The sequence below is a fragment of the Gambusia affinis genome, linkage group LG01, assembly GCF_019740435.1.
Source record: "Gambusia affinis linkage group LG01, SWU_Gaff_1.0, whole genome shotgun sequence".
NCBI lineage: Eukaryota > Metazoa > Chordata > Actinopteri > Cyprinodontiformes > Poeciliidae > Gambusia > Gambusia affinis.
This window is the reverse complement of record NC_057868.1, coordinates 29423813-29439433: the sequence shown is the minus strand read 5'-3', so window position 1 is coordinate 29439433 and position 15621 is coordinate 29423813. Positions and strand designations below refer to the sequence as shown.

At 38.2% G+C, this 15621-nt stretch overlaps 1 protein-coding gene across 1 annotated transcript; it reads left to right on the top strand.

The window, feature by feature from the left end:
- Window positions 1–388: 388 nt before the first annotated feature.
- On the top strand, window positions 389–12211 carry slc17a9b (solute carrier family 17 member 9b). The gene is made up of 14 exons (XM_044121053.1): window positions 389–784; window positions 859–1058; window positions 2228–2425; window positions 4451–4590; window positions 5429–5528; window positions 5802–5932; window positions 6066–6162; window positions 7397–7493; window positions 7704–7791; window positions 7876–7910; window positions 8337–8452; window positions 9324–9379; window positions 9479–9508; window positions 10016–12211. Exons 2-14 carry the CDS (start codon window positions 925–927, stop codon window positions 10192–10194), a joined length of 1401 nt encoding a protein of 466 aa, XP_043976988.1. The 5' UTR covers window positions 389–784; window positions 859–924; the 3' UTR covers window positions 10195–12211.
- Window positions 12212–15621: the final 3410 nt, after the last annotated feature.

Sequence of the window (15621 nt, the reverse complement as noted above, 5' to 3'; positions counted from 1 at the left end):
TGGCAAAAGTTCAGTTATTCTTAATATCGTATTATAAATAATTAAGTGCATTTTGGAGACTCGTGACTTTTGTGATGTTTCCACAACAATATTTGTTGAATTTTCTTACGTGACAATACAACACAAAATGGTGCAGGGGGAAGAAAAATATTTGAGAAAAGAATAAAAGCTATTTTAATGTTTTCCTCCGCTCTCACAATTATGTTTTTCATTGTGTTGGTCTATATAAAATCCTCAAAAGACATCAAATTTTGTAAACTAATTATGTATTCATACTGAGACCTCTTACAATATAATTTTTTTGTTCAATTAAAAAAATAGAGATTTTCTAAACAATCTCCGTGTATTTCAGAGAGGGGTATAAGAACGTATTACGCTGCGCATCTTTGAGCCCTACAGCCCGAAAACGCCTCATCAGCTGCCCCGTTGCTGCGATGTGGACGGGACAACACAGCGCGGGGAGGGGAGTGTTTTTGTTTTACTGCAACGTCACGTTTAGATAGGCCACAGAAGGCTGAAACATCTATGTACGGTATCACATGAAACTGTAGCGGAAGAAGAAAGGACTGGCTGTGCAGGAAAAGCCTAACATCTGAATCACTTCCTGATTAACCCTATCGACCGCGCGGAGAACTGCGAGCCTCACAGGCTGGAGCGGCAGGAGGAGGAGGCTGAAGAGAAAAAGTGACACGTGGATTATTCCTCCTAGGGCATCAGGAGCAACACACTCCCTCCTCTAGCTTGAGTTCCGCGACTTGGTAATAGACTCAAACATCGAAACCTTGTGAGTGTGACCGCGTCAATACTACCACCCCCTCCGTCCACCTCTACACGTTGTTGGTTTTTTCTCACTGACAGATCGAAAATAGGGTGAAAGTGAACAGCAGGAGCCTTTGACAAGAGTCTGCCGTCACCTCGCGTTGAATGGCAGTTATTCAAAAACATGGCAAGAGCTCTAGTCCAGATTTGGTCTGTCACAAGGAGAACGTCGCGCCTGACAAGATCGGAGCACCTGGATGTCACAAGAAGCGGCCCGAAGCGCATTCCAACTGGCCGAGGTAACATTTCAAACACTTGCAGAGACATTTATTCAACTGTGATGAGGGCTTGACGTCACCACGTAGCAACTCAGCAGGGTGCTGGAGTTCCCAAGAGGGAGCAGTCACTTCTAATTCGAGTCAGCATCGATACTTAAAAGACAACACAGTCCAATATATATATTTTTTGCCCGTCTCTGTAATCTGTTAGTATTTTTATATTTAGATTAAAATGTTTTTTTTTCATTTGTCAAATCACATTGAGTGAAACTTAGATGTAAAAATCCATTATTCACAGTGTTTTATTTCAAGTGTTTATTTTTCATTTATTTTCTGCAGAGATGCGATCCTTCAAAAGGAGGGTAAAGCATGAAAGGTTATTGCTGAATAAGAGAATGCTATATCGAGTCATATAATGAGAAAGTTGAGTGGAAGGAAAAAGTCTGTTAGGAACAAAACAAGAATGACAGAATTAAGAAACAGATCTGATTTAATGGTTTTTGGATGATTTACAAGGGGTAGAGTGCAACTAGAATCTGTTGTTCAACAGGCATCACACAGAAACTTGTTCAGGACTTGGGTTGCAATTGTTGCATTCGTTGTGCCAGGCCACTCCTCAACCAGAGGTGACGTCAGAAGCATACTATCTGTGCATAGGAGAGCAAAAACGTACTGAACTGTTGCTCAATCGTCTTCTCAGAGGAAAGCAAATTTGGCAGCTCACTTGGAAATTAAAGTCCCAGAGGAAGAAATGAGAGGTATAAAATCAAAGTTGTTTGGATCCAGTGTGAAGTTTCCACAGTCAGCTATAATTTAGGGAGCCATTTCATCTACTAGTGTTGGTAAACTGTTTTATCAGAACGGAAGTCAGCAAAGCTGTCTGAAAAGACATTTTAGAGCACGTTGTGCTTCCCTCTGCTTACAAGCTTTATGGAAATGCTGGTTTCATTTTCCAGCAGTGCTTGGACATGGTGATTTACTGAGATGAAAGTTTGTTTGGTTTTCTACTTTTAGGATGTGTGACCAAGTTCCCTTTAAATCACTTCAACTCCTTTTGGTCCTCTAGAGGGGTCTTCACAAACTCCCTGTCTCTTATAACACATCTCTTACTAATTTTTTTTAAGTCCTGTATTTCCCTGTGAGTCTTTTAGAGTCCATTCAATTTAGTCTGTGTCCTCCATTTTTCAAAGGCCAGTGGCAAGGATATGGACAGTGGTGCTGCTGTTGGGAACATGCCTCCTTTACTGCGCCCGTGTGGCGATGCCCATCTGTGCCGTTAGCATGGCGGAGAAGTTCAACTGGACCAAGAGAGAGTCCGGCATGGTGCTAGGCAGCTTCTTCTGGGGATACTGCTTCACCCAGGTGTTCGGCGGTTACGTCAGTGACCGGTAAGCGCATGTCCTTTAATTTATTTTGATTTATTTTACGTAGCACGGATTTCTGCTGGGTTTTCTTTACATACAGAATAGTTTTAGCCTATTTGAATAATAAACAGGACTTTACTACATTGTTTAATAAATACTGTCAGCTGAAATGCATGTATGATAGGATGGAGTCAAGTTTTTTTTAAAGTGCTTTGAGATAACGTGTTGTGAAGTAAATAAAATTGAATTGAATTAACAGTGGGAAAATACCACTTCGTTTTTAAAATTAAGAAACCTGCTGTGCAAGAATGAGCCTATATTTGCCGCTACTTGCAATGAGTTCAGAATACAGAAAGGAAATAAATAAGACACAGAATCCCTGAGAAAGGACTACTTCCTGGAGGACGGTAAATAAGAGAATGTATACACAGTTAATAGAAGCGCTCCATGTCTTCTTCCTGGGAAAAACCACTGCAAAAGAAGAAATCATTAAGCAAAAATTACTCCAAAGAAAAACAAAGTCAGAAAAAATAGTTAATGTCAGCAATGGCTGTCTAGAAATTAGATAAAACTAAACACAGAAGCATGGTGACAGAGGCAGTTAGAATAATTCTGAAAGAAAGTTGTTTTTTGTCAGCAATGGCTCTGTCTAGGAAGGATACACGGCTAAACAATACAGGATTGAGCCAGGTTTCCTTTCTGTGTAGAGAAAGCAATATTTATCCTTACAGTATTGAAAAATGGCAAACATGAACAGTCATAGGAGAAAATAGCAGAGTGAGGAAGAGTGTTAAGGATATCTTTTCCAGCAACCAGTGAGCCTGTGGCAGCATAAATACAGTCATTGCTCAGGATAAACTAGAGGGCCAACTTCTAATCTTCTTTAGAAATGATTAAATTATACACTTATTCTACCTATGTACATACATTTTTAGAGGTAAAACGTTTGACTCTTTTCAGCTTTCTGCTGGTCTTTGGAGTATTGTGAAACACTGCAGACTGTGGTCAACCATTCTGTAGCAGTGATGCAAACAAGTGCAGGAGTGTTTACTTAGCCTGGGAGATAATGCACTGAATTAGGTAGAGTCTTTGTCTACATTATCACGTTAGGGAATAGCAAACAGTGTTATTATAAAACAGGAGCATCCAGAAATGGCATGTGTAAGGTTTAAGTAAGGTTTTACGGTGTATATCTTAATGATTGATCCACAGTTACGACAGTTTTGTATTATGTCATTTCTTCATATTTTGTATCCAAGTCCAATCCCTTTTTTTGTACCATCTTTATTCTTAAGGCTATTGGAGAATTTAGTTTTTATATATATTTTGCTTGCTTCTTTACTGTAGCATGTGAACGCTTACCTTAATTAAAAAATTACGAAAGAGATGACCACAGTTTCACTTTGAACATTTTCCTTGACAAACAAATTAAAAGCTCAATTTTTCTGTACTCTGTTCAACTTCTCATTAGGTGTTTTCAAATTCTACTCTCTCGTTCTCTGACACAGCTTGAAGGAAATAAAGACACATCTCAATTTGTGGTAGAAAACATTTATCTGCTAAATAGCCATTTATATTTCTGTTCTTCCTCTGACTTCAATTGTATACACTCAAAGCACCATCCACACTGAAGAGTGTTGTCATCATGAACTGGTTTGAAATAGCATATTTAAAGTGTTAGAGTCTAGTTTAGCAATGTATGTCAACATGAAGAATCACCTTTGCTTACTGTTGAACCATAAAAACCTTATGTCCTAATTACTTGTTACCAAAATGTATTAAGAGGTCAGTAAACTAATATTTTTAGTATGATCTTTTTGTTGAAACATAGCACTTGTATTACAAGATGTAACAAGCCAGGGTTGGAAAATTCTGGATCAGTCACAGATATTTTTAAAGACCAGTCCCTAAAGAATATGCCGTCTCAGGGACATTCATTAACAAAAAATGTAGTGTTGCAGGTTATGCCGGTTACAAGTGTCTGAAATCACAAATAAACCACTGTTTCTATATAAATGTCTTTATCCCGTTCTCTCTGTGTCTCTCTAGTGTTGGAGGTGAGAAGGTCCTCCTGCTGTCAGCAGCAGCCTGGGGGTCCATGACAGCTTTCACTCCGATCCTCGCCCACCTTTGCTCCCAGCCAATCTTCTCCATGACGCTGGCCCGCTTCCTCATGGGCCTGTTACAAGGTGAGACTGAAGCAGCGCGAGATGACTCATCGCTCCAAAATTAGCCAGCGTGGTTAAAGATCCAGACCATGAGAGTGCTTGACTCTGTCATAATAACACAGACATGACTTGATGAGTTTGAAACCTTTTGACAATTTCAAGTGTAATCACAGCAGAAAAATACGGATCTTTGTGAGAAGTGCTTTATCCACATGCTTTGTATTTGTATTTTTTACTACAGTTAAAGCAGATATATTCCCATGCTGTATAGGAAGGCAGAAAACCTTTTTTCCTGCTGTCTGATGTTAAATCAGAATAAACGTTGACTGTTTTACGTACTTAGTATTGCTTATTATTGCTTAAAAAAAGAACGTTTTTTTAGATTATTAGCAGGATCAGTAGTATCTTGACAAGATTTTTTTCTAGTCTAGTCTACTACTAGACTAGATTTACTACTAGACTTAGTAATTCCAAATATCCTAAAACAGGAAGAATGTAGTTTAATTTAATGTTACACAGTGAAGAAAAATGGATGTGTTATTTTATGCAGCGTATGCAAATATCTGATTTCAGCTAAAAGGAAGTGACTGTTATGTTTATTGAATAATCATAAAGCAGCATACTTGATTGTGGAAGCTATAAATTACAGCATGTTTACTCTGCCCAGAGTAGCATTAAGAGTTTATTTAGTTATTTGACAGCACAACTTTGCTATAAAATGTTATAGAAATCAAATGTAATAATAGACACCTTAAGCAGGGTTAAGCTCAAGCTTTTTGTCTCAGCTAAGTTGTTTTCTGTGGTTTTTCTAAAAGTGAATCCTCCTTCCCATTTCTTTTTGTCTGTGTATTGACTTTAGGAGTTCATTACCCTTCCCTGGCAAGCCTGTGCTCACAGAAGGTGGTTGAGAGTGAGCGAGGCTTCCTCATGAGCACTGTGGGGAGTGGCTCCTACCTGGGGTGAGTCAAATGTTTGGCACTGAATGGAAATTAGTTGGAAAGCCATCAGTAGTTACTTGAAAAACACCTTCCTGAAAAGACTAATTAGGTTGTTGTGAACCGAAAAGTTATGTTTCAAGAGCCTTTTGGTGTTTGGGGAAACTTTTCTGATAGATTCACATCCAGATGCATACACCCTGTGACTGTGTCAGCGCTGGACATGCTGTGCATGGACATCAAGCTACAAGGATGTATTTGTTTGACTTTGTCCCCTTTCTGTCTCTTTTTTTTAAGCACTCTTGTGATTGGAGGTGTTGGTTCTCTCATGCTGGACCTGTATGGCTGGGAGAGTGTTTTTTATGTGTCTGGTATCCTGTCAGTCCTCTGGGCTTACTGCATGTGGAAATACCTGCTTAAAGGAGAAGGTATGAGAAGCTCTAGTTGCATCAGAAGCATCACTGTTGTAGTTTTATTCTTTTATCATGTACCTTTTTTATGTGTAATTGAAATGTATGAAATTTTGTCTGCTCGTGTGTGTGTGTGTGTGTGTGTGTGCAGGCCCTATAATTACACTTGAGTCCCTGGGTAATGGTGGGACCCAGCCGAAACTTAATAAAAGGCATTGGGCACGACTCCTCAAGCAACCTGCTGTCTGGTAAGACAACAGTACAGTCTGTGTGTCTGCGAAGAACAGAAATGTATTTGTGTTCTGTATTCTGAAGCTACGCAAACTTCCAACGCTTGCATCAAGAAGTCATGCAGCTGATTATAAATCAAGCTCGAAAGTAACAACAAAGTCCAGCCTCAATTCCAAAACCACAGAAAGTTAAAACCACAATTTAGTTTGAGTTTTATGTAATTGCAAAGTATATAAACCCACTTTGTAACATTTTATCAAATTAAGTTAATCATATTCAGGCTTCCATGTCAACAGAAAAAGTTTAGACATTAAAGCTTTGAAATGTCCTTCCTCCCAGAGCACCTAATTCGGGGGCAATAGCATTGTTTCCAAGAGACTCTTGACACTGGGTTCTGGAGAAAGTCAGTCATGGTTCATAGCTTCCTGCAGACACATTTTAAAGTGTTCAACCGTTTGTGTTTGTCTACTTTTCCACACAGACATTTCTACACTGAGATCGCACATAATGCAGAATGTTTTCTGGGCAGTATCTGGTGCTTAATTTTTCAGGAAGATGCATTCCAGAGTTTAGGAGCATAACACTGAAACACAGCCTTGCTGTGTATCATTCTGACTCTGGGCACCAGCAGGAGGCAATTGCCTGATGATCTCAGAGTCTGAGCTGCTTTGTATGTCTACCATATCAGAAATGTATTTTGGCACTAGACCACACAAGCACTTATTAGCTATTACAGAAATATCTAATATTTTCCAAGAGGGTAACAATGACTATCAAAGACTAAAGTCTTAGGTTGTTGGTGATAGTGGACTGCACGTTCCTTTTGACATGGATTTTAAAATATAAAGATGTTTTTTTAATAGTGTTGATGTTTTTATTCTTAAATTAAATTAATTTATTTCTTACAGTATGCCCTGACAGTCAGCACATAAATGCAAAATTTAATCCAACTGACATCCTTTTTGACTGATAGATAACTCTTGTTTGGTTTTATTTGCATGTACTCTCATTATTATCTGAAGAGGAACATGTGAGAATTCACTGGGTGTGATCCTGAAACAATGGTCTACTGTTGGTTGACTTTAGCCTACTTTTCTGTGTTGATACACTGTGTGGCAAGGAACAGCTTAAAACAAGATCACATTCATCAACTACTGTTAAGTTAGTTGTCCCTGTAAAGATTGCTGAACAGCATTTGAAAAAACTAGAACTAATGCTCCTATATTTCTGTCTTTTTCTCCCCCTAATTAGTGCTGTGATAGTAACACACCTTTGCACAGCAAGCACTTTCTTCACCCTTCTGTCCTGGCTGCCAACCTTCTTCAAGGACACCTTCCCTGATGCCAAGGTAACGGCATCATCCTCTCATTCTTCTTCTAGTCCGACCCCTGTCCTACACTTCAGTGCAAAATGAATTTGAGTAAAACAGATGCAGCAGCTGCAAATATCAAGCAGCTGAATCTAAAGATTGCTGTTGTCTTTTAGCTATATTTGAAGACAAACATCAGGTGGATTCTGTCATGCACTTGCTAAGCTTGAATGTGTTATGTCTCTACAGGGTTGGGTGTTCAATGTCATTCCTTGGTTGGTAGCTATACCCTCATCTCTGTTTAGTGGCTGCCTATCTGACCATCTTATTAGTCAAGGTATGCAACCTGAGGAATGCATGTCATAAGGGTAATATTTGTTTATGAAATAGCACTTACTTATTCCTGCCTTTATTTCTTCAGGTTTCGACACCGCTTCAGTAAGGAAGTTAATGCAGGTACAGTATTTGGAATTGCCTTCTTAATTTTCTTCTGCAGTTAAAGGCTCTCTATCCTTCCTGCAGTGGATCGCTGGATTATATAAAATATATATAATACAGTATATATAAAACTGAATTTTTAGCAGGTTCCTTCTCTGCTCGTTGGCTGTAGTGTCTTAAATGTCTGTGCCAGAATGGAACTAGGAACTCATATTAGTAGTTATCAGCAAATGTGGGAAAAACAGAAACAGACTTTTGTGGTTTATTGTTTAATTTCTGTCTAGTAGGAATTTTTATGTTTAGATTAAATGGGTTGCAGACTCTTAGTCTACCTGTGTGTTAAGTGAGAGTTTTATTAGTCGGTTTCCTTTTTCTTCTTAATAGTGTCTCTTTTGCATGTATCAAACAGTTCTTTTTTTTTTTTTTGTCTCCTCCTCTTGTTAGTTTTTCTCTATGGGTGTATCCAGTGTGTTCACGGTCCTACTGTGTGGTAATACCACGTTCTCCTGGGCTGTAGCTTTTGTGTCGGCCACCATGGGTCTCACTACGTTCAGTCACAGGTACTGGCTCACACGTTATCCCACAATACCTATCATTCTACCTTGTCAATCTTGTGTTTTTGTACTTTGAATATTTAATTTATTTCCTCTTATACCGCCACAAAACATGTAATATCTCGTATCTCTCAGGGCAAAATTTCTTTTACTTGAGTTTTCAGTTTAAAGTACAGAAGGATGTAGTTGGTGCACAGCTTAGCAGAGGTAGTTTTGTCAGTTCTTGGCTCCTGTTTGGCATGCAGTTTTAAATTTCATTTCAAGCTCTTTTGTTCATCGGTTATAATTTTATTTAAATTTTTAAAACTAACTATCTAAACATAATTGCTACATCCAAAAGTGCAAAATCTACCTACCTGGTGAAACAGGCAATGAGCATTTCTAACCTTATCTAATCAGGCTGTTGTTTTAGTTCACAATACCAAAACGTACATAAATAATTCATGTGGCGCTTATAATTACATGTAGATTAAAACACCTTTGAGTGACTATTGTGAGTTTGCTGTTCTCTGACACAATGTATGAGCAGCAGGGTACGTTGTAGAACTCTAAAGCCTGTAAGTGAAAAAATCAGTTTTTCCTGAAGCTAATTGAATAGTACTACATAATTTTACTGCTGATTCGGAAGAAAGCAAGGAAATAGTGTAGCAAGTTTCAAAGCTGTTTACCTGAAATTTAAAAATGTTGTCATTTAACATTATTTCTCTGCATACACATAAATAATACTCAAACATTTTACCGCCTCATCCCTTTTTTGACTGTGTATTTGTAAGATTGAATAATAATATAATTATCTCCTCTCATTGACAAAATCAAATTTTTTTTTTTTCTTTACGTTTCTTGCACTGATGTTAAAAACAAAACATTTCTGTCACAGCGGGGTTTCCTTAAATGTTCAAGATCTCGCTCCTTCTTGTGCCGGAGCTCTATTTGGTGAGTAAAACATTCGGAGTTTTAATGAAAAGAGCTTTAAGACTAAATATTAATGTTGTTTTTTAGTATAAATTTTAATTGTCGTGTCCACCTCTACAGGAATTATGAATACATGTGGGGCATTCTCAGGTGAGTTTCTCTTTAGTTAAGAAATCTCTTTATGATAAATATTTAAACAGTAGAAACTGAAACACCATAAATGATAACTGGTTCCCTTTTACTAAATTCAAAGTTTGCGATGATGTGTGGCTGTCAGGTTTGCTGGCTCCCATGATGCATGCATATTTCATCAAGAGAGCATATTAAAGCCAGTGAATAAAACAGTCAGCAGAGAATGACAGCCTGGAGCCTGTAAAGACAAATAGTCCTGTGACATTTTTCTTCATGTACAGAGTCTCGTAAAAGTATGTGTATCCCTTGGACTTTCCCACATTTTGTCATGTCACAAACATTATTTCAGTGTATTCTGTTGAGATTTTACAATTTTGCACACAAAGTAGTTCATAATTGTAAAGTAGAAGGAGATGGATGTAGTTTTCAAAATTTACAAATAGAAACATGAAAAGCCTGACTTGAATTTGGACTCAAGCTAGACTTTTTAGCTGACAGAATGGTAACGGTTCTCATTCTGTGCAGGAGTCCTGATGGTGTACTTCTCGGGGTATCTCATTGAGGCCACAGGCTCGTGGGCATCGATGTTTGCCCTCATCACCACAGTCAACCTGATGGGCCTCTTCACCTTCCTGGCATTTGCCGAGGCTCGCAGAGTCGATATCGACTCCGGCAGGGTCCGCCACCATAGCATCCACATCTAAACCGTTGAAGGAACGAGTGTGTCTATGAAAATATTACTGTGGTTAATCTATAGGCAGATTATCCACATTGGATTATTATCCAATAGATGATGAGCGGCATCTTGCACCGTTGAGATGGGAGAAATGTTTGTTTAGCTCTGCGTTTACTAGAGGACTGTAAGGCTACTGAAAAGCACACAGCAGGGCATTGTTACTGAGAAACTCTAGTTGGGATTCAGAAGGAGGGGAGCTCTGTGCGTTCAGAGAAAATGTAGGAGAGTATACCAGCGCTACATCCAGGTTACAGCTGGTGAAGTGGTTAAACATTTGAGAGGAAACTGTTTACATTTGTAATGTATTACAGCCCACATCGGAAGTGCAAAAGCTGCAGAGATCGTTTTTTGAAAGCTGTTGGTAAGTGTTGGGTACTGCAGAGGGAACTCAGTGGTCATGGTATTGGCCTGAGGTGCTCTCTAGCTGTGACAGACAAAGCTGGACTTCTTCTTACCTTGTAGACCAAAGGAGAGTCCAAACTCTTCTACCTGGAGCATTTTACTCATATACCCCATAAACATACCACTGTGATGAATATCCGACTGACATCTCATTAAGCGCCCGCTAATGACTCTGGCGGACACCCTTAATGTTGTGTACAATTTACCTTCAGCGGACCTTGTGTTTGCAGTTACAGACTCGTCCTATCAGTTTTCAAAGGGGGGTCAGGAAGCTTTAGGGCTTAGCTTTAGCTAAGTGCTTTCTCTCTGTATTAAATACAATAATGCAATTTGTAAGACCAAAGGTTAATAGTAAATTATTATTTTTTTCTATGTTATAGCATCTAATCAAATGTCTCATTAACTTATTTTTGAGTAATTTCATATTTATATGGATTTGAAATATTTTTCTCATTGAAGAGGGAAAAATATGAAAGGACAAATGGAAAAGATGAGACCTGATTGTGTTTGTGTGTGTTAATCCTAACTTGTTCTTCCTCTAAAAATAAATGTTTTTATGTTTGGCACACGTTTATCAGAAAGATATCCAGATTTTAATTTCCCAGTTTGTTACTGAAGTCTTAGACTGTAAATGATCACAGTGGGAGTGGGGAAACTTGATTGTCTCTTCATTGTCTCACTGGACCAGTGTTTGTTTTCAACACTTGACATAATGAAAATTACTGCAGATAAGAGGGTTGAAGGGATTTATTAAGGCTACAGATTTGAAAAAATGACAATTTTACTACAGAGGATATATCAACAAATACCAGCTGACTAATTCTGAGTGTTAAAGCCTTCAGAACACATTTTCATTTGAAATGCGTTATGCTCATGTACTTTTTATGCATTTATTATTTTGTGCCTAATTTAAGCAAACAAGAATTTGCAGTACTGAATGTTAATAAAGTTATAGGTATTTTGTTATGTTTTTGTGCGAGTTGTTTATGTGAATACAAAGCAATGGCAGGTGTTTTTTGTTTCTTATTTTGCCTCTGCAAATTTAGTTTTGGAAATGTTCACTGCATTTCATTAAATTATGTTTTGGTATTTTGGTAAAACAAAAACACATAATTGCAGAAAGTGTTCTTTTTTCTGTGTGTTTTCAGAATTAAATTAGTTTCCTGTTGACATAATAAAACATAAATTGATAGAGGTTTAAAACTGTCCTCTGTGTGTGTCAGCTTAGTTCAGAGTTTCACTAAATAAAAATGTTGATGCTCAATAGATTTCCTATATTGCTTGCCAAAAGCCATTGTAATTTTAATGCAGTCTTAAACAGTAGTTCAGGCCTTCTGAAGAGATGCATTTATTTTTCTAATCCTTTTGGCTCTAATCCATATGTAAGTTGTGAAAATTATTCTTTTTATCCATTGTTTAAATCAGGCCACGTGCAGCTTTTCTTTTGACTCATGATTTGTGAGCAATTCTTTTAAGTTTTATAATATTTTCTCAAGTAAAAAAAAAAAAAAATCTATTTCATCATTGGCCCTCTTGCTTTTACCATCCGACATTTGTCTGCTAGATAAATATTGCAAAATCTATACTTCCTCTCAATGTCTGCTCAATGATGTTACCTCTTAAGATTTCCATTTAAAAAGTTAATATACTTAAATGACAGTACCGTACAGAATAATTTGATTTGTTTTCCAGCTTTTAGCCAGGCGGAGCAAATATTTCCTCCTGCCTGTTTAGATGTGAGTTAGGCTATGTAAAGCCACCTTTATCTTTTATGTCTTTGTGAGCATGTTGACCGCTTTCAAGAAATTAACTTTGTTGTTTTTTAAGGGATGTATTCACATGCTTTAGATAAGAAATATGTTAAAACAAAATATGCTGTTTAAAAAAGTTTTTAGTTTTGAATAAAAATGCAGTTTGTTGGCATAAATGGGATTTTCCAGTATTCTTAGTTGTGTCATTCTTGTTTTATCTGTGTGTATTTTCTGTCTCACTCCACAGAGAGGCAGCATAGTACAAGCAATGGCAGAGTCCATGTTACCCATCTCCAAATTCCTAGAATGAAGCCCATAAGTGATGCATCATAAGTTTTATAAGAACACCCTATAGTTTGCAGAAATTATTTAAATATCTCCTGCGTCAATGAACATGTCTTGCAACTACTTCTGTGACAAAAACCCGTACTATTTTATGTGTTAAGTTCCTGAAAGTTGCTTCAGTCCTGTATTGAATCCGGATCAGTTGCCGAACAGGTTCTGGTGCCGGGCCGTCATGTTCACACTAGCAGCTCACTACACGCCCAAATCCCGAGTGCGGGCCAGCGGGACGTATGCGGTGGCACCATATGGCAGGATGCTGTGTGCCATGTTGGCTAGCTGGCACTACCCACGTGTGAATGGCCAGACGCTAGTCAACCGAACCTACTCCTCCTCATGGGACCCAACGGCTTGGGTAACCATGGCGACGGGTGGCTTGTGCGGCTGCCGCGTGGCAATGAAAAGGAAAGAAGAAGGGAATGGCAGGGCGGGGGGGTCACAAGTGAATGAAAGTAACAAGTCATTTAGAAGTCAGTGGAGTGGTGAAGTAAATTTAGGGTTTGATGTACAGTTTGTAAAAAAAAAGGTGGGGATGGTCAGTCACTCAGACAGAAAATGGCGTTGTAAAAGAAGACATAATCATGATGAGTGGCCCACTATTTAATTAGCAGAAATTAAACACGAAGAGGGAGACTAGAAGAGCGAGGCAATTAAAACCTCCCCCAACTTGTTGGCTAGTTAGAGTAACCTAGTAAATGCTGGGCTGTCAGAGAGCTAGAGATACATGTAAATGAAATAGCCCCATTAATTAGTAATTAACATCAAGTTAATGACATTTCACTGTGTTGCCATTTCATTCTATGTCCTTCCTCTGAGGTGGAGGGGCTGTCTCTCCAGTCCCTGATTGGAAAGCTAATTAGAGCAAAGCTAAACTGCTGTATAGGACTACCTTATAATATAGAGACTGGTCATTGTGTGAGCAGTATTAAATGCTTTGTAGTAACAGATAAGCAGGCTTTGTAAGTCTGACATAAAGGTTTTACATGTTAATTGCATGGTGTAAGCTAGCGTTTCTCCAACTGACTTTGAAACACTTTAAACATTTCACCTCCTTTTTAGACATCATATATAATCTGTCTTAGGGTTGGAAAAACTCAAACAATGTGGGAAGTATATAAAACAGAAATAAAACACAATTGGCCTATTAAGTAGATAGCACTTTTTGTCTTTGGTGATTGTGGTTGAGGGAGGTATATGAAACAAAGAGAAATTTTTTAGACACGGCTACTAAAACCGGAAGGCAACACAATAATGTCACCATCTTGAAGCTGTTACTTTGTATGACCGCAGACAGAAAATCTTTTTGTTCTTGAGAAAAAACAAAACAATCATACATCGAAACATCTTGCATTTACGAGAAGCAACACCCCAAAGCTGAGGTAAGAGCATGCAACAGAGTTCCTAGCCAGACCACCAACAAAGGGAACTACAAGTGTTGTTTATAAGGATAAAGTTTAACAGGCAAGAACATGCTTTTTTAAAATTTGCTGTAGCAGCACAGTTTTGTTTCTGTATGAAGTCCACATAATATGTGCATCTTTCACTAAAACTGACATTTAAGGACCAAACAACATCTTTTGAAGTAGCTGCAGACAAAAAAAATCCATATAGTGTTTTACTGACTTAATAGATGGTGCCCTATGAACAGCGTTTTGACGATTTAATTGGTGTAAGGACAGCCTCACAAGTAAACCACAGACTGATTATGTGGAGAAAAGTGAGCCATGCAGAGCTTCTGCATGGCTCCTTAATTTAAAGTATTTTGTCACCGTTTGGAGAAATGGCAGGGCTGACGCCTGTGGCTATCAGACATAATGTAGGGTTTAGTGTGTCAAATTAGTTTTTGTCAAGTGATAATTTTTCCCTGTGGTGAATTACAGGCGGAATGGACACAGAGGACTGTTTGAATTTCTGTAAGGTGCCAGTTGCTGATAAATTAATATGTAAGTCTTTTCTTTCTGATCAAAAATTCAAGATGGAGAGTTAGTCTACATTTTCTTGTGTGGACATTGGACTGCAACGTTGGTGTTCCTATCATAACACCTTAATTTCTTTCAGCAAGTTCTTGCTTTTTTTTCTGTTTCAGTCATTTTAACATATTCTGAACTCCAATGATTAAATACAATTATTGTGAGATACAAGGGAAAAGTTGTCAAAAAAATATACATGCCCTTTAAAACATTTTGTTACATGAACATGAGGGAGTTGGCCTGTATTGAATGTAATTCAGCATTTTTTACGGTCTGACTGAGGTGAAATCAAGAGATGGGAATGTTCTTTTGTTTCTGGTCCTCCCACCCCCTGAGCTGGAATCAGCATGCTGACATGGCTAATATTGCATGATTTGTCTGTGGTCATGAGTATTATTGCTGTAAAGAAAAATAAAACATGAAGTTAATATTCAGCACACAGCAGTGTTCATGCCATGAACAAAACAGTTTGGAATATTATTCAGAGGGTAATTTTGAGTAATGTTTGTTTCAAGCTTCCACTCTCCACTACGGCTTTCAGGTATTTTTTTTCTTTAGCCAGTATCACTGTCTCTGTTGACCATCTTTTCTTTGTTTTCCTCTTTTGTTCTTGTCTTCATCTCTTCCTGTAAACCAACTTCTGATAGATAATTGACCCCTAAAGCGATCTCCCGATGCCTGAGCACACTCCCCATTTTAACTCGCCACACCAAGCACACTCACAACCAAATATGTTGATTTTTGTCAATTAAAGCCCCTTCAGCTGTTTGCCTCTTGCCAGACATATGGCCCATGTTAAATCTAAAGAGCAAGTGGGGCCACCATTGAAAGGGGCATCATTTTAATGGAACCCTAAGGGACAAGACCCACACCTGTGTAATAATAGAGTAAACCATGAGCAACGCATTGGCCAGATGAGGACAGTGTTGG

Excerpts from the sequence above, each read along its gene's own strand:
- slc17a9b (XM_044121053.1), top strand. The coding sequence starts at position 925 with ATGGCAGTTATTCAAAAACATGGCAAGAGCTCTAGTCCAGATTTGGTC. Across the intron at positions 1,059-2,227 it reads GCGCATTCCAACTGGCCGAG|GCCAGTGGCAAGGATATGGA; the intron begins GTAACATTTCAA and ends CATTTTTCAAAG. Across the intron at positions 5,529-5,801 it reads GGGAGTGGCTCCTACCTGGG|CACTCTTGTGATTGGAGGTG; the intron begins GTGAGTCAAATG and ends CTTTTTTTTAAG.